Source organism: Theobroma cacao, chromosome 9 (assembly GCF_053813885.1).
Source record: "Theobroma cacao isolate CCN51 chromosome 9, ASM5381388v1, whole genome shotgun sequence".
Lineage (NCBI taxonomy): Eukaryota > Viridiplantae > Streptophyta > Magnoliopsida > Malvales > Malvaceae > Theobroma > Theobroma cacao.
The window spans coordinates 17334899-17358979 of record NC_142647.1 but is presented as its reverse complement, the minus strand read 5'-3'; the positions used below and the strand labels follow the sequence as shown (position 1 = coordinate 17358979).

General features: G+C 32.8%; 1 protein-coding gene across 2 annotated transcripts; it reads left to right on the top strand.

Moving 5' to 3' along the window:
* The first annotated feature begins 1039 nt into the window (after positions 1-1039).
* On the top strand, positions 1040-23966 carry LOC18589420 (CLEC16A-like protein). 2 transcript variants are annotated; one of them, XM_018127975.2, is made up of 21 exons: positions 1040-1400; positions 2246-2297; positions 2403-2479; positions 2560-2693; positions 2807-2903; positions 3051-3108; positions 3271-3379; positions 3499-3622; positions 3707-3893; positions 4029-4354; positions 8504-8592; positions 8668-8738; positions 9151-9261; positions 15346-15417; positions 17526-17663; positions 20980-21085; positions 21161-21232; positions 21350-21405; positions 21728-21887; positions 22048-22214; positions 23292-23966. In XM_018127975.2, the coding sequence occupies exons 1-21, from the start codon at positions 1348-1350 to the stop codon at positions 23544-23546; spliced, it is 2514 nt and encodes an 837-aa protein (XP_017983464.2). In that variant the 5' UTR covers positions 1040-1347; the 3' UTR covers positions 23547-23966. The 2 variants fall into 2 exon arrangements, with proteins under 2 accessions (XP_017983464.2, XP_017983465.2); XM_018127976.2 differs by having other exon boundaries at positions 1041-1400; positions 2239-2297.
* Positions 23967-24081: the final 115 nt, after the last annotated feature.

Here is a 24081-nt window from a genome sequence, read left to right as displayed (position 1 = left end):
TGGTTGGTAATTGGAATAGGGGGAATGACTATTCAATTCTCACACACCCTAAACTAAGCAAAACTCATAAAGAAAAACAATAAAAACAACAATAGAAAGCAAACATACAAAAAAAAAAAAAAAGAAATAAAGCAAGAGAACAAACCAAACCCAAATTGGAATTCCGAGTAAACCACCAAACCAAAACAAATAACAAATCAAACCAACTTGCAAAGCAAAAACCAAGATCAATATCACAAATATTAAGAACAACAACCAAACTGCAAGAAAAAAGAAAAAAATTAAATTACATATTAAAATACAGAAAAGGTGAAGAAACCAAATCGAAAAGCATCACAACAAATCAAAAAGTAAAGAGAGTGAACAAGAAACACCAAAAGAAATAAAGAAAACAAACAAAATAAAAAAAGATACGAGTAGTGCAAAAATAGGAGGAAAAAAACGTAAAGAATGGAAAAAGTAGAAGATGAGAAAGCGAAGAAATCAAGAGGGAAAAGGGAAAAATCTATAAGTATAACAATGAAAAAGATCAAATTAACATGTAAACATATTAAAAATTCAAAATCACCTTTAAGGAAGAGGAAAGGTTGACTGTGAAAAGACAAAAGAACGCAAAAAAATCCCATTATTACCAAATAAGCCACTTGATGAAAATTAAAAAAAAAATCACACCGGGCCCAATTGAATGAGACTCCAATCGGAACTATCATTCGGACTCACTTTTAATATATAGTATAGATTTGATTTTTCGGACTCACTTTTAATATATAGTATAAATTTGATTTTTTTGAGGTAAATTTTTTAAGTTTGGTTATATTTAATCTCTAAACCATTATTAAGTAACTCATACGGAGTTGGAGTTAGCCTATACTACTATTTTTTGTGGGCTTCAATTGAAACATCCGGTGCACAAAGACTCCAAATAGTGTTGGGCTTTGGGCCACCCAATACGGACCTGACCTGAACCATAACCTAAACCCGATGCCATTGCCAGCGCGATTTCCATCAAAGGCTGTATGCGGCTTTTAGAGCCAAAAAAAAAAAAAAGGAAAAAAAATCTAATAATAAATTGATCTCAAAACACCTGCATATTTTAATTTTTTTCCCCTTTTCGGCAACGAATTACAGAAATAAAAGTGTTTTTTCCTGGATTTTCTAACACAATTTTGCCCTCGATCGGATCCCCCGAAGTTATTTTGATCAAAAGTTCCAGAGAGAAAAAAATTGAAGCAAATTTCATTGTTTTATTTTTCTTTAATTTGGGCTATGGAATTAGTGAAAATGAATTGTAAGGCGGTGCCAGAATGAATAGTGGTGAGCCAAATTCTGACGTTTGACGTGCCAATCATGTGGTTTTCCTTCTGGAGATCCAGGGATCGGTTCTCCTTAGACGAACTCAGGTTTTCTCTTTTCGTTTCTTTTTTTTTTTTTTTAATTTTTGAATCGAATGATTTTACTCATTCTTTTGTAATTTTGGGATTTAATTATTTAATCGCTACCAACAGTTTAACTTCATATAGTAGACAAATTTCAACTTAGTTAAGGCAATTTCTCTTGAATTCTGTGGCGAAACTCGTTTGAATAAATTGATACTAATGCTTCTATCTTCCTCGGTATTATAGGCATCCTTTGGTTTATACTACTTTGCTACTTTTTTTTTTCCTTATAAAATTTCGGAAGTAAAGAGCAATTAGTGCGTTTCTGTTATACGGATTAAAAATTGAAGTCATGTAAATTACAATATGCATAATCATTATGTTTAACATGTTACAGTTTTAGCTATTTGCTCTTTTTTTTTTTTTTGTTAAATATGATTTTTTTTCCTTAAAATTTTGCTTTTGCCTTTAATAGCAATTTTAAGGAAACAAAAAGCATGTGGTGAAGTTGACAACAAAACGGAGAATTAAATTTGGCATGTTTCATCAATCCTATGCACAATGATTGGCTGTATGGAAATCAAGTCTAATGTTCTTTTTATTTCTTTTCTATTGTTAAGACTCGGATAGCTTCTTTGATACTGAAATGTTGCCCTGGAATTCCTTGAACAAGCATTTAACATTTCTGGTTGAATCTTCTGCTCTTGAATCCCTTCAATGAATAGTTATTAGAACTTTCTAACGAATAAATTATGCTTGTTTGTAAGGCAAAGTTAGAAAGCAACTTGATTGCTGTTGAAATATGGGCTGGAGTTTTGTATCTTTGAAAATATGTTTTTAGATTAATCATTGCGTTTCCTAGCGTGCAGATATTTAACAGACCAGCTGCAGAAAGTTCAAATTGTTAATGAAGTTAACAAGGTAACAAATATTTTGTTACCTCCCTTGTACTTTTGCCAATTGTTATAATTGCACTTCTTGTTTTACCATGTACCGTGTGCCCTCATATTTTGATTTATTATGAAGGATTTTGTCATTGAGGCACTGAGATCTATTGCAGAGTTGTTGACATATGGTGACCAGCATGACTCATCTTTTTTCGAGTGAGGCTTCTTGATGCTTAATACCTATTTGATTCAAATTTCTGGTTTCAGTACTTCTATACCATCCATTCTCATTGCAGGTTTTTCATGGAGAAGCAAGTCATGGGAGAGTTCATACGTATACTGAAGATTAGCAAAACTGTGACTGTTTCTCTTCAGTTACTTCAAACAATAAGCATTATGATTCAAAACCTTAAAAGTGAACATGCCATATGTAAGTTCGTTGTTGTTGAAGAAAGAACCAAATTTACAGGTCCTTGGTTCTTGTAGTTGGTTCTAGCACTGTATGATGATTTTATTGATCTTCCCTGTGAAAATTTTTTGCAGACTATATGTTCAGTAATGAACATGTTAACTACCTAATAACTTATTCATTTGACTTCCACAATGAGGAGCTACTTTCTTACTATATATCATTCTTAAGGTTTGTTTTCTCTTCCTTTAGTGGTCCTCATCTCTATAAGTGATTTTCGTATGCTCATATATTTTTTTTTTTGTATTTTCTAACCTCTCAGTCTTTGAAAAATATTTATTAACAGTGATATTTTAATTGCATGTTGTGTTTGTGAAGAGCAATAAGTGGAAAGTTGGACAGGAATACAATTTCTCTGCTTGTAAAGACTCGGGATGTAAGTTTTTCTCTCTATTATATATGAAATAGGTTGCCCTGTAAAAATGTGCTTTATTTTTTTATATATATTTTAGACCCCATTAAAAAATGCTGTCTCTCTCTATTTCTTTTTGCCTCTCTCTTTTGGTGTGACGACATCTACTTTTGTTCTGTTGTCTAGGAAGAAGTAGTTTCTTTCCCATTGTATGTTGAGGCAATACGGTTTTCTTTTCATGAAGAAAGCATGGTTCGCACTGCAGTGCGTGCACTAACACTTAATGTTTATCATGGTGGGTTTCTATTTTCCATTAGTTCCTTGGCTTTTCATTTTCTATTTCTAACTTTTTAAATGCATTTATTTGTTACTTCAAAGAATATTATATTCTGATGCATTTATTTTGGTTTTCAGTTGGAGATGAATTTGTCAATAAATTCGTTACTAGTGCTTCTCATTCTGATTATTTTTCGAACTTGGTCTCATTTTTCCGGGAGCAGTGCATCAATTTAAGCAAATTGGTATCTGACTGTCCAAAGTAAGTGTCACAGTAAGGTTCTTATTATGAAAGCAAGCAGAATTCCTTTTTTTGCTAACTTATGCGGTTTTGTGACTGAGACAGAAATCCATGCTCAGAGTCAGTCTCTGCAATACTGGCTACCGTAGATGAAATTGAGGATAATCTCTACTACTTTAGTGATGTCATCTCTGCTGGGATTCCTGTTGTTGGGAGGTTAATAACAGACAACATTATGCAGCTATTGATACTTCCTTTGCTGTTTCCAGCTCTCCAGATGGACAATGACAGTGTATGAAACTCTTCCTTTGTAGTTTCTTTTTCTTAATTCTGGATGTTGGGGTATTTCTGTGGTTTGAAAAGTTAACCTTTGATTTGTATACAAGCTGCCTGTTCTTCTTTAATTTTTGTTACCTTCTAAACATAGAACATGAAGATTGGTGCAGTCACTTCTTTGTATCTACTTTGTTGCATCCTGCGCATTGTGAAAATCAAGGATCTGGCAAACACCATTGCTGCAGCTCTTTTTTGTCCACTAGAAGCCTTTGTTCCAGATTCTGAAGCTAAACTCAATGGCTATGTTTCTGGCAATGATTTTACACATGAAAATGAAGAGTCAGGCACTGATAGTGTTACGCCGGTGAATGCTGGACAATTATGTCTTGATATACCAAACAAGGATTGTTCTTCACAGGTTCATCCTGAAGACATTATCACAGAAAAGAATTTTTGCAGTTCACATTTGCCTTTGAGGTAAATATGTTTCCATCAATGCCAGCAAATTGCTCATGAATAAAGTTTGTTTTATTCCTTCCTTGTTTTCTACCACGCTTAAACATTTGTTAAGTAACAGTATGTTAAACAGTTATATAATTACCTTCCAAAAGTTAATTTTTTTTTCTTCTTTCTTGTTGTATTTTTAATGGAAATTTTTTTGTTTCTGCTTATATTTTTGGTTAAAAGTATACAATATGTTTACTTTCTTAACTTACTCTTTAGTTTTGCCTTCTGATATAATGGTCAGGTAATTATGATTTTGGTTACTGTACTAGCATTACGACTTTGAATTTCTTAAGTTGGATTCTTGTTTTTTTAGGGTTAGAACTATATCTCCTTTTTTCTTCTTGAAGTTTTTTTAGCCTAAATTGTTTTCTGTTATACTTCAGTTTAATTTGTAATTATGTCATGTATTGTTTGGTTTTTGTTCCATTACATTCTCCTTTCTGCCTTTAACTCTATTTTCCCTTTATTGGTGGACTTTTTGTTAAAATAAAAGAAAGTAGAGCAAACTTCAAAGTAAGGATAAAAACTTTAAATTGAAATGGTCATGTAGCTTAGGTTGGTAGACTTCTTCAATAGTTGATGGACCTCTAAAGAAAATTTAGATAAAGGTCAAAGTAGGTGGCAGATTTGGTTTTCTGCAGTCTTAGTAAAAAATGTCATGAGCAATGGGGCTAATTTGTAAGCATTAAGGAAAAGAAGGCAAAACAAGGGATAAAGCAAACCAGAATTCTTGTTCATTAAGAACCCCGAACTATAGTGCTAAATACGAAGCCTCATATAGACTGATTTCTCAGTGATAAAGACTCCCCACGTAGTACTTAGTCATAGTAGGACGTAGAATGATATGGGTCTATAAGGTAGCTTCTAAAAACACCTAAAGTATAAAAAGGCACTTGCACAGATTTTCTGAATATAATGTAAAAAAAAAAAAGATGGTTCCCTAAATCTTTTTTTTTGCAAAAGATGGGGAGCTACTCTGAGGGGATATTGTGCCCCATTCCTTTCATTAACATTTCATTTTCAACAAAATTCAGACTTATTGACTGAAACCTAGATTACAAACCTTGTATATTTTTTCCCCAAGCTTCCTGTTTTCCCCGGCCTGACTGAATGAACAAACACGCTGCTGCTGTACTGCACTGTTACTTTTTCCTGAAACTAGGCTTCCTTTATTTTCACCAAAGCCTAATGCAAAAAACCATTTCATTTTCATCTTCAAAACAACCATCTTCATAATGTTAAAAAAAGAAAAGTTAGTTCCCTAAATCTTGTCTTAGTTAATTCTCCACTAGTTGAAGTAAACCCATCCTTATGAGGGAGCATGGTTGCGAACTCCAAACTTGCTTACATGGAGCATAGAGCAACCTTTTGGACTTCAGGAAATTCACCATTTTGTTGGTAGAAAATATCAAAGCTAAAGGGATCCTTAATTGCAGTCTTAACAACAATCTTGTTTGGAGTATGAAGTTAATGCATAGCTCTACTTGGGATGAACTTTGAACATGACAATCTGTGCTCTATTATCTGCTAGTATTTTATTTTCTGTTTGGCACTGTTGTCATCTTGTACCGTAAGTATCCCAATTATTGGTATTATACATTGTTTCAGCCACTTGATTTATGATGGTGATTTGATTAACTTGGCCATTTATTTTTTGGATAATCAATGTCATTATATTTCAGGGGAGTGATTGGCACATGGTTGATCTTTTGAAACTCTCATTTGCATTTTTTCTAATTCTTGATGTTGAAAGCTTAGGGGCTGTTTGGTATGAGGGATGTAAGTAACATTCACTGTAATGTGAATGGTAAAATTACACTATAGTGTTTGGTGACAAAAAAATATCTGTGTAATGTACGTTATATTGGCATCACATTACAGTCAGAAGAGGGAATCATATTCCCATTGAAAACCCATGTAATGTTACTTTCTCACTACTTAGGAAAGTTACTATAATTTTTGGACTAAAATGCCCAGCATTTCTCTTTCTCACGGCTCTTTCCTTCGTTTTCTCTCATCTCTTTCCCTCACTAACCAACTGCTAGTTAACCCCTCTCTTTCTAAAACCCAAATTTTGGTGGCCAATCATCCTCAACCATCGGCCACCGCCGCTAGTGGTGCAGAAAAAGTCACTCTTTCTGCTCGTCTCACTCTTCTTTATCCTTTAATCAATTTATTTTTCCCTAAAAATTTATCTTGTTCCTCTTCTTTCTCTTCTTTCTTTTGGAAAAAACTTAGATCTAGTTGTCAGTTGGCAAAAATTGTCTTTGCGGAAACCAATTTCTTTTTCCTCTCCCTTCTCTCTTTCTTTTTATTGGTTCACTTCTCAAAAAAGTGAGAAGAAAGGAAGAGAAAGGGAGGAAAGGAGAGAGGGGTAGAAAAAACAGAGCCTGTCGGTGGTGACGGTAGGGGATAAGGTGAAAGAAAAGAAGAGAAGAGTAGGAAATGACCAAAATGTCTCATGAATCTCTCTGTTTTCCTTCAATCTCCAACCTCCTTCGCCACCACAGACCTGTTAGCCACCTCAAAAGCCACCCCTGCAAATGAGTTCAACCAAGTTCACCAAATCGACACTTGAGACATTGGCCAAAAAAATAAACCACCACCTAAAACAGTCATGTCCCTACCCAGTCAAGACAACAACATAATTTCTCTTCTATTTCTTTTTTATCAAATTTGGCTACTACTAGATAATTTTTATTTTGAGAATTTTGTTTGGATTTCGATATCTAAAATGGGTAAGATGAATTTGTACTAGTCTTGCTAGATTTTAGTATAATAAAAAATATTTACGACTTTTATATGGGTTTGTCATTTGTGGATGAAGAAATGGGTATCATTATTTGGTCTTTCCTTTTTAAAATGCTAATTGATTTTTGTTGATGATATATTTTATGTTGATGTTGAAATGCTGCTCTTATTTGACATTAAAAATATTGACAAATTTTTGTGTTGAGAAAAGTTATAGAAAAATACAAATCTCATTATATAAACTAATTAACTAATTTCATTAATTACTTTAAACTACGTTAATTAACTATTTAACTAACTAATTAGTTGATTATATTAACTAATAAATTAATTAATTAATTTAACTCTCTAAAATTTAACAAATTTAATTATAAAAAGCATGCAAGTGTATTAAACTTGCTTTATGATACATAAGGCTAATTTTGGAAATTCACATAACATTCCCAGTAAGGTGCTTGTAAACCAAACGATGTAATGTTATCTTCACAAGATTTTAATCAGTACTTTTCCATATATACCAAACATTGCAATGTTTTCTTCCTAGCTCACATTCCATTGGAATGTTGAAGTGGTAAAGCACCAAACGCTACCTTAGGGTTATGTCCTTTCATGTATATGGGCCTTCTTATCAAGTTCTATTTCAGTTACAACATTCTTGACTCTAGCTACTCATTTCAACATGGAACAAAACCCTTTGACACTAAAATTTAATAGTGTTGGGTTAAAACTTTCACCACAGAAGATGATAGACCCGGGAAGCAATTGGATCAAGGTTTAAGTAAGTTGGTGATTGGTTCTTTGCGTATTTTGGCCCAGGTAGCTCAAATACTGTTTAGGTATTAGACTTTAATCATAAATCTTAACAAAAAAAAATGATCTATTGAGAATTTCACTTATTTAGAATACATTTTTGGAATTAAAGCTTGAAGGTGAAGCGTTATATAATTTCTTAACTTTTAACACATTAGAAAATCCCTAACCCAGTACCTTACTATCATAGGACCCAGAATAACATAAAATCAAGGAAACAACTTCTACAATTTATTATGGTTTTTCTTTTTCTAAAGCAATTAATGATTTCCCTTTTGGTGTTGTGCTCTGTATTTTAAGACTTCTGAGATGCAAAGATACATAGTTGCAATTATAAAACTCTAGTCTAGCAAAATCTTCTGTGCAATTAAGTTGTGTTTTCAGATAGATACTGTTCATTCTTCAGTCGAATGACAACAATTAGTCTAAATGTAGATTACTACATTAGTAGGTTGTTGCAGGACTGCTTCCTTTGTTGGTATTCTGTAGATTATTTTTAATAACTATGTTTGTGTTGTATATAGTCTAATTGTGATCTTGGCAATACATGTATTGTAGGGAGACTTTGCTTTCATATATCACTGATGGAGATGATGTACGAGCCTTGGGCTCTTTGAGTGTCTTGGCTACATTGTTGCAAACAAAGGGTAATAGTAGTAAAGGTTTTCATATCACTAGATCTGTTTTAATTGCTATTTCTTACTGAATATTTACATTTGTAGAATTGGATGAATCAATGCTAGATGTTCTTGGCATTCTTCCTCAACGCAAACAACACAAAAAACTCTTGCTGGTAAGTTTTAATGTTAGTCATTTTCTTCAGTTGGAATAGTGGTTTGTTTGCATCTGATAACAGATTGCCTATTTTACTTGGATTTTCTTGTCTTGAAAACTTATCGGTGAATGTATAGTTCAATAGTTCTTAAGTCTGGTTAGATGGTCCATAACCAAAAGCTTTACTTCTTGCTCCGAAGTGGATTCTAGTGATGTCTCATATGTATTGACAGCACAATCAGGTGCAAGTATTTTGGAAAAAAAAATTTCATGAAGATGAATTAGATACCTATCAATGGATACCTAAGATTAAAATAAAAAACTTGGGGGTATTCTTGTTTGTCATTTTGTACCTGATTGCTATTTTAGAAATTCTTCCACCTTTGTCTAATTGATTGAACTGTAGAACCTTTTGTGTTGAATTTGGGCAGCAAGCTTTGGTAGGTGAGGGCTTGGGTGAAGAGCAACTTTTTTCTTTTGAAAGTGGCTCCATAAGAGATGGTGTTGCTAGTGAGATTGATGGATATCTACAAAAGTTGAAGGTATTGGTCTTTTGCTTATCTTTAAGCATGCTCTCTCTCTCCATATTCCCTTAAAATGGTGAAAAGACAGAATGCAAAAAAAAAAAAAAAAAAGATGAAGGGAACATTTCTACTTCCCAGATGTTTGTTTAGTCATTAATATTGGTTCATGCAAAGAACTGTTTTTATGCTAGTTTCTTTGATACCTCATCAAGAGCATGGATAAGTAAGAGCTATCCACTTTGGTAGCCAAGGCTAGGGTTGTCGTTGGCTTTGTTTGATCAAAGAGAAAGTGTTCTTTATAGTTATAAAGCCAATGACTGATTTGATGTCACATGTTAACTTGACACCAACTCAGTTGATAAAATTACTAATCAAGTATAGTTATGAAAAATTATATCAAATTAAGAATAGATATGTAGATTTATATTTTTCAAATGAAAGTTGGTACAATACCACTTGTATCAATTTGTTAACTACTCATTTTTTACCGAAAAAAACCTACCCATTTTTTTTTAATTTTTCAAAACTACTATTTTTCATTTAATTAAAAAATGATACTTATTGTGTCAATTTTTTTTTCTCACACATAGTGAGTGCTACAAAATCTAGTTAGTCTTTTGTGTATTACTTTATTAATTTAGAGCCTATTTGGCCTAGCTTTTTTCTAGCTTAAAAGCTATTATGAAGCTCTTATGAAAAATAATAGCTTTTAAAATCAAGCTAAAGTTGTTTGGTAAATTTCTTTTTATAAGTTCTTTTTTATAAGTTATAATTTTGGTTAAAATTATCATTGAAGGTATTTTTTTTTAGAGGGTAATATTGTAATTATTTTTAATAGATGAGGATAGTTTTGGAACAAAAATAAAAATTTTCTTGTATTTGTAAAAGAAGAAAAGAAAAAGCTCCTCACAGGAGCTTTTCCTGAAGCTCTTTTGTTAAAAATTTTATTATTTAAAAAAAAAGCTATTTTTTTTTAAGAGTTTCTCAAAATTTATGTTTGGCCTGACTTTTGCTTTTAAGAGGTAGATAAGCTAACAAAAAGTCAGGCCAAACAAGCACTTAGTTTAGTCTTGTTGTGCTTTTTCCTTTTTTTTGCTCAATCAGTTTAGTCTCAATGTTGCTGGTATCAGGGTATTTTTTTTTTTTTTTGTATTGTTGAAATGAGCTTGATGGTGGTCTATTGGGTTTAGTTAATTATTAAGGACTTCATTTGTCTTACTTTACCTACTCATTGTTTTCCAAAAAAGAAAAACTACCCATTTTTTTTTAATTTTTCAAAACTACTATTTTTCATTTAATTAAAACCGAAACTCACTTATTGCTTCAATTTTTTTCTCACTCATAGTGAGTGCTACAACATCTAGTTAGTCATTTGTGTATTACTTGATTAATTTAGTTTAGTCTTGGTGTGTGTTTTTTTTGCTCAATCAGTTTAGTCTTTATGTTGGTGGTGTTACAGTAGTTTTTTTTTCTTTTGTATTGTTGAAATGAGCTTGATGGTGGTCTATTGGGTCTAGTTAATTATTAAGGACTTTGTATGTCTTACTTTACCCAAGTTGAGTTTTTTATGTAGCATGGGATGGAAAACTAGAGTAGGGAGAGAGGAAGAGGAGAGAAAAGAGGGAGAACATACATACATAGAATTATGGAAGAGAATACAGAGAAGAGAAATAGTGAACAACAAAAGAGAGAGAAAAAAATATAAAAAATGACTATAATAAATCTCTATTTATTTTTTAAAATGACTAAAATAAATATCTAAATTTTTTAATTCTATTTGTGTCATCCTCCCCTGCATCAGCTTCCATTCTTGGAAAAAACTCAACCATGAAATTTTAAGTTCTGCAGTGAAATAAATTTCAAGCGAAACCCTTGAACAACATTATCAACTACATATTTTTGGTCTGTGGCATCAACACAGTCAATGGGTTTTTTTTTGTCTCATTTTGGACATATTGTGAAGAATAAAGTGATTGGAATTTTTCAACAAGCAGCACATCACTAGACTCCTTGTTTGCTTGACTGCCAAGAACTTGGCCTTTTGTTCTTTAAGCCTAACATGCACAATTTCAGCCTTTCAGCTGCAAAACGTGGTTACTGCGTTTTTAATTCTTCAAGTGATTGATCATGTTCCAATGGTCCTTTAGTTTCTACCTCTGGCTTCTCAAACATCTGATGCTTCAAATTTTGGCTCAAAATTTTCTTGATTCATTTGAGAAAAAGGATCTACTTTTTCTTTTAGAGTGTTGTGTGCATAGTTCTTGAAAGCAATAGTAAAATCATCCATACTCCTAAATCGTGAAAATTGTACTACAAATTATTGTCATATGAACAATAGGAATAATCATCATTCTCTGCAGAATTGGAAATAGCAGCTATTGCATCATCCTCCTTTAATTGGAATAATCTTACTGACTGTCATCTTCCTAATGAATAGAACTGGAGAAAGAGGATAAAATTTCTACATGTAGAGGTCAAAGTTTATTGAATGCACTTCAGATTCATATGCAGCATATCAAAATTAAGGGGGATAGGGGTTTTTTATAATGCTAATATGCCACTGAGTTGATGCGGTGCTAATTTCGTCTGTCATACACATTTGATGATGAGGTGTGAGGAAATAGCATGATAACAAATTGATGAAATCACCCTAATGATGTAAAAGATAACACCTTGATGACGTAATTGTTTACATAATGCTATTGTCACTTATGACATGGTATACTCTGTTGATATGTGGTGATTATGATGTCTTGAGTGGCTTGCATGAAACTTGATTTAATTCGTAGAAACGTGTAGTTGTAGTTGATGGTGAATATTTTGGTAGAACTGGAAAGTGAAGGAAACTTTGACCTAGTATGTGATTAAGACTTAGATAATTATGATAATGCTTGATATTTGGATCACACTAGGCAATTTAATGAAGCAAACTCTTTAATATTTATTAACAGAATCATATAGTTTAAGCGCATAATATATTATATAGATTTTTCCTATGTTGCTTGAACTCAGGTATGGGGATAGGGTTTGGTATGTAAACTTTTTCTTTTCATATATTAGATAAAAGTCAATATCCACAATGTGGCTATTCTATTTATAATAGAATGAAGAATATGAAAAAGACTAAAACAGCCCTAAACCTACATATTCCATAATGATATATATCAATCTTTAACAACCTCCTCAAGCTGGAGTATAGATGTTGATCAAGCAGCCCTACTTGTTACAAATATAATCAACCCTAACCCGAGAAAGATTCTTAGTAAACAAATTTGCTAATTGCTCTCCCGTGCTCACATGGAAGTAGAAATCAATCTCTGTTGAATCTTCTCCTGTGCCAAATGACAATCAACCTCAATATGTTTTGTCCTTTCTTTAAATACTGGATTAGAAGAAATATGCATAGCTACCTGATTATTACACCGAAACCTCATAGGAGATGAATCTGCAAAACCAATTCCTCCAACAAAGACGAATCCACATAAGCTCAGAAGTAGTTTGTGCCATAGCGCTAGACTCTGTGCTATACCTAGCTACCACATTCTGCTTCTTACTCTTCCATGATGCCAAATTTCCTGCCACAAACACACAGTTCCGACCTGAGAACTAATTGTGTCATACTCTGAATATAAACTAGATAGCCAACCATAGACAAACAGTCTCCCACGCCATTCTTTCATCTTAGCCACATCAGATGAAAGTGGCTTGGCAGTGTAGAAATCTTCAGTAGAACGCTTATAATCATAGTAATAATCCATAATTGTCTGTCCATTTTGACTTGGACAACTAACCTCCGGTGATAAGTTGTAGTCTCTTCATAGTCTTTGTACCTGAAAAATACTCATGCAATAACTCCCATAACTCTTTAACTATCGTACTATGTTGCATTGAAAGAACATCTTTCTATCAATACAATTAACAATTGGAGAAAATAATCTTCCATCATTTGTCATCCATACCTTGGCAGTATCTTCTTTATTTGGACAGGGTTTGGTAAGATGTGCTTCCTTCCCAAGTCCTCTTACATAATACCTTCACTAGAAACTTCCATTCTACAAAATTAGAACCATCACCAGCTAGCATAACATCTACTATGAGGACACAACCTCCTCACTCTTACTACCTTTTGATGCCATCTCACTGACCCTCACTATTAAAAACAATCAACTAACACAATGCAATACTTAATAGCAACGGATTAAAGATGATACTAACAACCTAACAAAAATAAATCGACTAACATATTAAAACTAGCCAACCTCATATTCAACTAACGGCGTCAATGAATCTCAGTAGAACCCAATCCACATAGTTACAATGGTCTGATGAGTACCGTCTTTTTCTTTTCTTCTTTGTCCTTTTATTTTCTTTTTTTTTTTTTAGGTAGGCTTTGATATCATGTAAAATTCTCTTTTCATATAGTAGATAAAAGTCAATTTCTGCTATGTGGCTATTTTTTTTTTAATAGAATAGAGAATATGAAAAAGACTAAAACAGCTTTAAACCTACAATAGCCCTAAACCTACATAAGCCATAATAATATATATCAATCTTTAATATTATGTATTTAAGTAACTGACATTCCAACTACATGGAATTGAAGACATGGGGATATGGCTATAAAGGGTAAGAAAAGAGGATACAGGTGTGGGGATTCATTGTCTAAATTATTATGTTATGATGGTTAACATTACTCTTCTAGTAGTTTAACTATCTTTCTTTCTTTCTTTCTTTTTTTTTTTTTTTGAAGAGAAGATGTGTGATTGGTGTTTTGGTTTTTAGTTTTTAAAAGAAAGCAAAATTACACCAGCAATTGACCTCCTTGTCGGCCCATAGGAGTAGATAAATTGAAGCCCAATTGTCTTAATTGGGCGCAAACCCAGGCAAAATGAACTAAAGTGGGAGAAAAGAAAAAGACAATGAAGTTGGTGTAAATAACAAGGTGAAATGTAGAGTCATGTGATTGAATTTAGACTTTTAACTTTTAAATGTAATTCCCATCTGTAAAATATAGCAGCAAAAAACTTTCAATTTTTCTCTCTCTGTTTGCCTTGTTTGTGGATGTTTTTCTATTCCTTACTCTTCCTTTTTTGAGATGCTTCATTCTCTCCAGATTTGACCTCTTTCTTCTCTATCTCAGTTTCTCAACATCCTGTTTCTCTCTTTGTTCTTCGCGCTGCTTCTACTAATTTTCTCTAATCAATCATAAATTATGTCTGATTCTTGCATGGGATGAAGATTTTACAATAATTCAAAAATGAATGGTGAGGGAAGTGAAGAAGAAAATTTTGGTTAGGGCAGCAATTTAGCCCTACTTGGGTATTATCTCCCCAGTTGAGTTTGGAGAATACAACGTAGATTCTATACCCATGTCAGTATTGAGTGTGTTGATATGGGTAGTCGATTAAAAATGCCAAGTCCAAGCGGCAGAGGAATTTTCTGTTATATGTATATGTTAATTATTTTTTAGAAATTAGTGCCTTCACTCAAAGTGCTTTTTTGCATATTGTGCCTTGGTTACAGGAGGGTCCTAGGGTCTAGACTGCATCTTGTGCTTTTGACAATACTTACCAGTTAAACCTGGGCCTAGACTGTAGTATTGATTGAGATCTAACCTTTCCGTGCATCATCTGTGTGATAGATTCAGTGCTTGCTGAACACTCATGCCCCTAAAAATTAAATAAAATGAGAAAAAAAGGAAAGGAAAATAAACAGAACAGTATATACATTTTGAAAACTGGTTCTCTCATGGAGCATCTAATGTTGTATTTTATTAAAATTTTGTTCCTTCATGTACATGATTCTTGAGTATCTAGCCCGAATCTGTAAGTTATAGTTTGGTTTTGATCAATTCCATCACATAAGATTTTTACTTAATCAAAATAGGATTTCAAATGTTTACTTCGTTATCCAAAAGTTACCTTCTATTTATCTGTTATTTGCTAAGTTTTCTCCAATGTTATTTCCTTTCATCCTCTTTCTGCTGATAGCTTTGTTGTATTCGGAAGTCCTTAATATCTGTAACTAATTGACATCTGTATTTATGTTTTTAACCAATGCTATGATTTTTGCATAATTTCCTTTTCCTTCAATGTTAAACAGGAAGAATATGGAGTGTCTTGTTCTTTTGCAGGAGCAGGAACAAGAGCAAGCCCTCGTATATATAGACACCAGGTATTTTTATACATGATTGTGCTTGTGGAAATAAAATAGCAGGAATCAGCTCTCTAAGTGAGAAAAGAAGGAAGTTGCACTTCCTTTTGGATGGGTAATAAATTTTGTTAAAAAATAAAATGTTGTAGAGGAGAAATACATCAAGCTTTCATTAGAGGAAAACAAGCTTATAGCTCAACACTTTGCTGTGGCATACGATAAAAAAGATATATGCTAAGATTGAAAAAAATACTCGCTGTCTATTCTTTTTTTGTCCATTTTTCTTTTTTTGGATGTTTTAAAACTATCCTTTTCCCTTTGCTAAACGTCCAAAGCTCTTATTTATTTTATATTGCAAAGTTATTTTCATGAATTTTTTAACTTTTTGGCATTAAACATGAATTATCAATTTTATAAAAAAAAAGTTTAAAATATACTATTGAATATATGAAATATACTTTTGAAAACCATCAATTTTTTCTTAAAAACTTTGTGAAGGTTGAAATGATTTGCAATAATAATATTTTAAAATTTGTTTTGAGCATTTATATTTATACAAACAATCACAATTTGAGATTTGTACCCTTTAAACTATTAAGCAACCAATGTATTCTTAAAGTGTTGGTCCAACAAGATTTCATTAATCCATCATTATAATTGCATAATTTTACACAGATACTATAATATAAAAAAAGATGAATGGTATGATTTAATTGGATAAATCTTAAAATGAAACAACATAACATATTATGCTTGAAGTAATCAAAGGAACCAAAATATAATTGTATTTAGAAACATTATTTCTAAATATATATATATTCATCACCACCTATACCATCCATAATTTTTATTTAATAATATCTTATTAAGTGGATAAACATTATTAGTTCATTTAACTGGATGGAAAGATTGTATTGATAAATTGGTTGATTATGCGAATGAAGTAATGTAAAAATAAAAAATAAAAGAAATAGAAGAAACAAAAAAAAATGTAAAACAAAAGTTGGAAAAAAGAAATAGAACAGACAGAAGGCAAACATATAAGACCAAAAAATATAAAAAGAAAGTAGCTGAAAGAAGCTGAACACTATTGTGATAAAAGTGTTATGTATTGGATCAGGCTCCTCTCCTTTCGACATTTCAAAAGGAGAGGCGTGTTAATTGTTAAATTTATTGGCTTGTTAGTTAAGACCATATCAACGCATCAGATTATGCCAGAATAACAATTAATTAATGTAATTGTTTCTTATTTAAAAAAAAAACAACAAAAAGAATACCTAAACTGATGTTATTGGCTAATTTATGAAACACATTAATGCTTTTAGGGCATTCTTTGCTTCTTTAAAGAGACCAAACCCAATACCTACATGACTCAGACTAACTCTAAAAGTTGAAAAGAATCCAGTTTTGTGTTGCCCCAAATTTCCGAATGTATTCTCCTTTCTTTTCAATCTCTTGTTGCCCTAAATTTCTCATGAGTTAAAGCAAAGCAGTAAAATGAAATTATGGTTGAAAATAATTATGAAAATATGCGTGTGGTCTAGTTTTATACCTTTCTGAATTGTGAAAGAATCTTGACATGATTGTATGAAAATTGCAGTCATGCCAAGCCTACTTTTTCTTTCCTTTCTTGTTTGGATCCACGAAAGCAGAAGCTATTGAAATTTTGGAGGGAAAAATAGTTATTTGACCTGGGGCAGAATTTTAAGTAGGATATCTTTCCCTATGGCGTACGCTGCTAAGTTGCTATTAAGAGAGCATTTAAACAAGTTATTTATCCTTTTCCCATTAAATTGCTTTTGGTGGCATAATCTAGTGCGCTGATATAATCTTGGCTAACATGGCAATAAATCCTTTTAAGATCCAAAAAGGAGAGGAGCTGCATCCTTATGTGAGAGGGAGGCAGTAGCATGGTGGTGCATTCTTACCACAACAATGCCTCCAAGTAGTTACTTTAGTTATATACTTATATTTAATGTGATAATATTATTGTTTTGCATTTTTGTCACGGGAAGGTCACCAGTTTCATCTATAAAACATTATAGGGAAATAAAAGAGACAAAAACATAGTGCAAATTTCTCTCAGTGCTATACACAAATCATAATATTTTTAAATGGAATATGTCTAGGTCCTTGATGCATTGGTCAGTCTTCTTTGCCGATCAAATATATCTGCAGAAACTTTGTGGGATGGTGGTTGGCTTTTGCGCCAATTGCTCCCCTATAGTGAGGCTGAGTTCAAAAGTCATCATCTTAAATTGTTGAAGGTGAGTGAGTTATCTCTCTAAATATAAATGATATACTTGGAATTATATTGCAGCCTCAAATTTTAAGTATTTTTGTTATGATAGTTTGATTTATGCTAAACTTTTGTGACATTATTAATTAATGGTAATTAATATTTATCTCCTGATTATAGCTTTATTGGTTGGAAGATTTGGTGTTGTCTGATCAAGTATTGAAAATTAAAATTTTCAACAATGTAAAGTTTTTTTTAACATGTTTGGTTACTTATCTTGAAAACTACTTATATCGTATCCCGAACAGAAATTGTTGAAAATGTTGAGTAGTTAGAAACTACTTAATGTGCTTAGTCAAGATCGTTTTAAATTTTTTATTATTGGACTACATTACCTGTGTATTAATTAAAAATTTTTCTATAACATATGTATTTTTTTTAACGTTATTAGGTTTAAATTCTATTTAAAATCATGTCTCTTTTCGAGAAAAGGCTCTACCAAAATTATTTAAGTATTTGCTTCTCAGCTACATAAAACCGTTTTTGCAATATAAATTTAATACCAAAATTTTTATATTGAATTTTTTAGTTTATCAAACAATACAATATTTATTTAAAATTTTATTGTTGATGATGCAGAGACTTTATTGATGCATGGTTTTGTCTTGTCTAGTTATATTTACTTTTTCCATTTAGCAGTTATGACTCTGATTTTCAGCTGTTCGTGTTAGAACTTAAAAGCCCTTTGGTTTCATTAGCAATCTTAAAGCCGGACTAATTTAGGAAAAGTTTATTTGGTAGGAGAAATATATTAGTCTTTGACTTTTAATCACTTTTTAGTTATTATCTTTTATGTGTAGGAAAATTTTTTTATTCACTGATAATCTATATTTATTATCATTCACTTAAAATATATAACTCTATCAATTGGTCGGACTGAGTTGTTAGCAACTAGTTCAAAGTCCTACTTTTCACTGAAAAATACCTTTGGGTTAATCCATATTTTTGGAGATATATATATATATATATATATATATATATATTTCTTTCTTTCTTTCTTTCTTTGTTTTCATCCTTTTGTCCCCTTATCCAACTCTCATGATATAAAAACTTTACCTGTCATAGGGAGGGTAAGGTTGATGATTGATATGGTGGTGAAAGGCATTTTTCAATCATGGAATACCTGGTAATTGAAAATTCAAATTTCAATGATACTACCTTGAGATCCCCAACATAATAGAATAATTAGTAGGTAACAAATATCGTGTTAAAAAATGATTACAGTGCAGATAAGAATCTTATGATAGAAGAGCTACAATGTGAGGAATAAAGGCTATACTTACTAGAAAGGATAGTTGGGAACCCGAAAAGAAGTGGGTCCAAAAAGGTAGACAATTCTTCATGTTCACGCTTGGTAGGAGAGAAGTGTGGGAGACCTTGATAACTGTTTTATGTTTAGGCCCACAAAAATCAATATTGATTTATTGGAAAGATTAGGAGAGAAGGAATGACACAAATGTGAGTCCAAAGTGGCAATTTCACTCCATTTTTCTCATGGTGGAAGTCTCCTTTTTCTCTCTTATTTTTCCAAGCAAATTAAAATCGAAAGGCTGTAATCGTAAAGATAATATTTTCTATCCTACCAAGCAAATGAGAGACATTTTTTCTTTCCATCTACTTATCTATCTTTCCTACCACGAATCTCAGCAGAATAATATTTTTTTTTTCTGTTTTACATACTTTCCTATCTCTCCGAACTTTCTATTCCTTCAATTTTCTATATTTCCTACCAAGCAAAGCCTAAGAAAAGATAACAGTTATCGAAAGTAAAGATGATAATTAATATAAGAAGGGTTGGGATGTGCATTGTGCAATGAATACAATTAAATTTACCTTGTGCATAACCAGCTTCATTCATATAAATGCACCAAGGGATGGGATGATCGCTGAACAGGTTGACAAAGACAATTAATCCAGAAGAGTGGAGGGAAAGGAAGAATAATGGAAAGCACAAGATATCAGTGGAGTAGAATGTAGTATTTATGTGATTGAACACATTTAGTTGAAATGTATTTGTGAAATGAACTAAGATTGAACTCTATTGATTGTAATCTGTCTTGACATGATATAATGAGATAATTTTTTAAAGCAGACAAACTAGCATTTGGCAGGAGTTTTCCTTTCAGATATAAATGCGTTAAGAGTTTCTTAGAAGCAACATTCAACATGCAACTTATGGACAGTAGAAGGGAGAGTATATTTGTGATACATATCCTAGCAAGCGGTGGCCTTTTATTTATGATGGGTGTAAGGTATCCTTCTAGTGAGGCATCTGGTAGTGTTGTAATCCAGTTAGTGGGAAGAAGTGGAAAGTTGAAAATTGATGACTGGACAATCCTTGATTTACCTTAGTATTGTTGCTGGTGAAGTAAAGAGAAGTTGGAATTATGGAACTAGGAAGACTGGCAGATAGCAAGGTGTAAGCTGGATGGTTGCCAAGAACGTGCTAGTAGTAGATACTGATGGAAGTACGAGAGTCAAATGCAGGAAACTCGATGAAGACGATAAGTATTAATGCTTGTTGAGCAAGGCTAGAAAGATAACTAGGGGTGCAAGAGTTTTGCGTGTTAAGAGGCATAATTCTCTTGTCAAATAATGTTAGCCAAGCCATATACAAAGGTTGATGTGTGTAATTAATGAATCTATTTAGGTTATGACGTCTCATACTGTAACAAAGATGGTGAAATATGTTATAGGATGCAGGCTGTTACATTTGGATTTGTCACAGGAGGTAAGTGTGATGCTGTGTATCATGAATGTTATATATGAGGTATTCTGACACTCAAAAAAGGATTTAAGAAGCAGACACTAAAAAAAAATTTTAATACAATAAACCTTTAACTAGATCCATATTTGCTTTCACCAAGTTAAAACTATGAACATCCAATGTGTTTGAGATTAGATCAGATGTCCTGCAGTTAATTCCATTAAAAAATTAGTTCTTGAAGACGTGTAGTCGATGGTGCTGCAGGAGGTGCAAAGCATGCTCAAGGATAAATTGGTAAATCCAAAATGAGCTGAAAATTTGTATCTACAATGAGTGATAGTGCATAAGTAGTTTCTGCTTCAATGGCATGAGATGCCATGTGAACTCTTAAGCATACTCATCAATTGTCTCCAATTTAATTTATCTCATTTTCTATTATGGTTTGAATTTGAAAATATCATGTAACTTTTTTCTTTATTGGTTTACACACTTTACTCTTTAACTTAATCATGTATTTCTTTTCAGGATGAGCTATTTGTGGACATTTTATAATCATGGTGGACTTATTGTGGTGCAGGATTCATATAGGAACTGCACAAGTTTTCTTCTACAGGAGACTAAAGGGATCTGGCCTGATCTACTTATAACAGTGCTTTGTGATGAGTGGAAAAAATGCAAAAGAGGTATTCTTCTAAGAAGTTGATGCTGTAAATAATGACTTTGGTTGTTAAGTTTTTGACTAAAGCAGTTAATTGTAGCAATTGAGGCTTCATCCCCTCGGAAGGAGCCAAAGTGCATACTTTTGCCATTTCAGAAATTGACTTCTGAAGGTAGGATTGAATACTGTTAAAAAATTGGATGGTTTTGAAACTATTTTTCTGATCTTTATTTCTTTTCTTTTTCCTTGAATGTGGAATATTCACTTGCATTACCTCTTGCATGTACAGATATTCCAGCTGAATCATCCTTAGCTTCTGGTGAAAGGATGAGTGAACTGGTGAAGGTGTGTATATATTCTCTTTATGCTCCATTTCTTTTATTTTGGTACAATAAATCAAAAGACATTGGATCAATCTGAATCCTACTGCATGCATGATATTTAATGTTACAGTCTGCTCTGAAATGACCGGTTCTTTTGGCTTTCTTCCTCAGCTGGTCGTATGATGTATATGTGCAAATAATTAGAAAAAGGAAGAAAACAAGAGCTTTGCTTTTTAATTTTTAGCACAATATTTAATAGTGCATGCCTTTTCATTCCTTCAATGGTGCTCTGTAGCATTTATAATTTCAATAAGTTGCTAATATTTCTAACCTTTCTATCTTAGGTATTTGTACTTCTTCATCAACTTCAAATTTTCTCCCTCGGGAGGGCTTTGCCCGAGCAGCCCTCTATCCTTCCTCCAATTGATATCCCAGAAATGTCCCGTGCCACGGCAGCTGGTCTGGATGTATCAGGTCCAAGGCCAGGCACTGAAATAAGACTTGGTCAGTTTTGTCTCTAGTACTACTGGCTCTAGAAGTGATTGCGTGTGTGTGTTTTTCCCTGTTTTGTCCCTTCCAATTTTTCACTGAAATTTTCTTACATGTTCTAGTTGCATAATTAATTACTGCTTGATTCCCTGACATCTGGTCACTGCCATGGCAGTTAATGCTTTGCCTTGTAGGATTGCATTTGAGAGGGGCAAAGAACGTCATTTCTGCTTTCTAGCAGTTTCTATGGGCACATCGGGATGGGTTCTTCTTTCTGAAGAGTTACCCTTGAAGCAGAATTATGGAGTTGTCCGTGTTTCTGCACCTTTGGCTGGTACAAATGTAAGTTCAGCTATATTTTCTGTCAGTGTATTTCTTACTAAATGCTGCAGAACAAGCATGCACTTGATTGCATGTGCTATTTATTCTTCATTTAATTACTACCTTAAATAACAGCCTTGGTTGTTATCATAATTAGTGAGGGTGAGAAGGATTTGACGTTGGTCTTGGCATCCTATAGTCAAGTGTAGAGCTGGCAAAAGCTCCTTGCACAAAATTCCTGCCCAACCTAACCAAACCAAACCAGAACTGAAAAAAACCCAAAACCAACCTAGACATATAACATTACCGAAATAAATTTGAAACTTGATTGAAACTTAAATTGAGCATAATATATATTATTTTCTCATTTTAAATTTCAGTTAAATTAAAAATGATTAATATAATACTATTCTTAAAAAAATGGCTTCAATTCGACTTGATTTGAGTTAACCTAAAAGTCAACAATCTGAACTTGATTAATTTGAAACCTGAAGTAATCCGAACTTGAAATGACCTGATTCAGAATAGACCAAAATTTAATGATCTGAATTGACCCCAACTTGAAGAATTGGTTGGCCCTCAATTACTTTTTTGTCAATTATTTTCTCATACACCCATCATCACCATTCACATGTGTAGGATCCCATTAATAAATTGTAGAACTCATACCTATGAATGGTAAGGTGTATTAGCAAGTAATGGAGGGCAGCTAGGCCCCAACCAAAATAACATAATTGACCTGCGTAATTGCTGCCCTTGTCAAGTTTTGATAAAAGTCTTGTGGTATAACATCTTCCAAAGCACAAAGTGGCATGTAGGACTACATGGCGCAAGGTTGAAAAGTTATGACCTGAACTTGAGTTTATCTGAATTTATCCAAAAATGTCTATGTGAAGTAATCCAACTTGAAGTCTCCCAGTTGCCACCCTAGTCAAGTGTAGATATAATTTCTTTTAAAGCACAAATTGGCATGTAATCACATTCCATGAGGTTGAATAGTCATGTCATTCTCACTTTTTTTTTTTTTGTTTTTATATTTCCTGTGATTGTGCTAATTTCTTCTAAAGTACTTAGTTGTTTCTGGTCTATTACCTTCAGCCTAGAATTGATGATAAGCATTCAAGATGGCTACATTTACGGATTCGTCCATCAACTTTACCCTTTTCGGATCCTCCCAAATCTGGCGGACTTGGAAAAATGAGAATAAAAACTCTAGTTGATGGGAGATGGACCTTAGCTTTCAGGGATAATGAATCTTGCAAAACTGCTTTATCTATGATTCTTGAGGAGATTAATCTACAAAGCAGTGAAGCTGAGAGAAGACTAAAGCCAGTACTTGACCTTGAACTGTAGATTCATCAAATTTTTCTCTATATCCTCAAGTACTTCAAAGTACAAACACCTTGGACTCCATTTTAGTTGCCAACTTGTTTAAATGGTTACCTTTATGCTTTTGCAGTGAGAGTTTGTTGTCTTTTCACCCATTTGTATATATGCTCCTAAGGCGACCCCAGATATACCCTCAAGTGTAGATTAGCTTCGCAGATTTAGTGCCATTCTTTGTATATTAGCTATCCCTTGCCTGATTTGTTTGTCTATTGGCCTTGCCTGCTCATTTGGGCTTTTTTTTTTTTTTGTTCCGTTCATTATCGAGCGGCTTCCCAGCTCAAGGCCTTCCCCCCCCCCCCCCCCCCCTAATTTTGTAAGTTGTGTAACATCGATGTACATTTGCAACCTCATAGTAAAAGCCATTGTGCATTTCTTTTCAAATCACCTCAGCATGTTAATGTTATATGGAAAAATTTAGAAAAGAATAGTTTGCTCAGTGCTTGCAGTGCAGCTCTTTATCAAGTATGTTATTTGATTCTGCATATTGCCATAAAAAAAG

Excerpts from the sequence above, each read along its gene's own strand:
- LOC18589420 (XM_018127975.2), top strand. The coding sequence starts at position 1,348 with ATGTGGTTTTCCTTCTGGAGATCCAGGGATCGGTTCTCCTTAGACGAA. Across the intron at positions 3,894-4,028 it reads TCCAGATGGACAATGACAGT|AACATGAAGATTGGTGCAGT; the intron begins GTATGAAACTCT and ends TTCTAAACATAG. Across the intron at positions 21,233-21,349 it reads TCAGAAATTGACTTCTGAAG|ATATTCCAGCTGAATCATCC; the intron begins GTAGGATTGAAT and ends TTGCATGTACAG.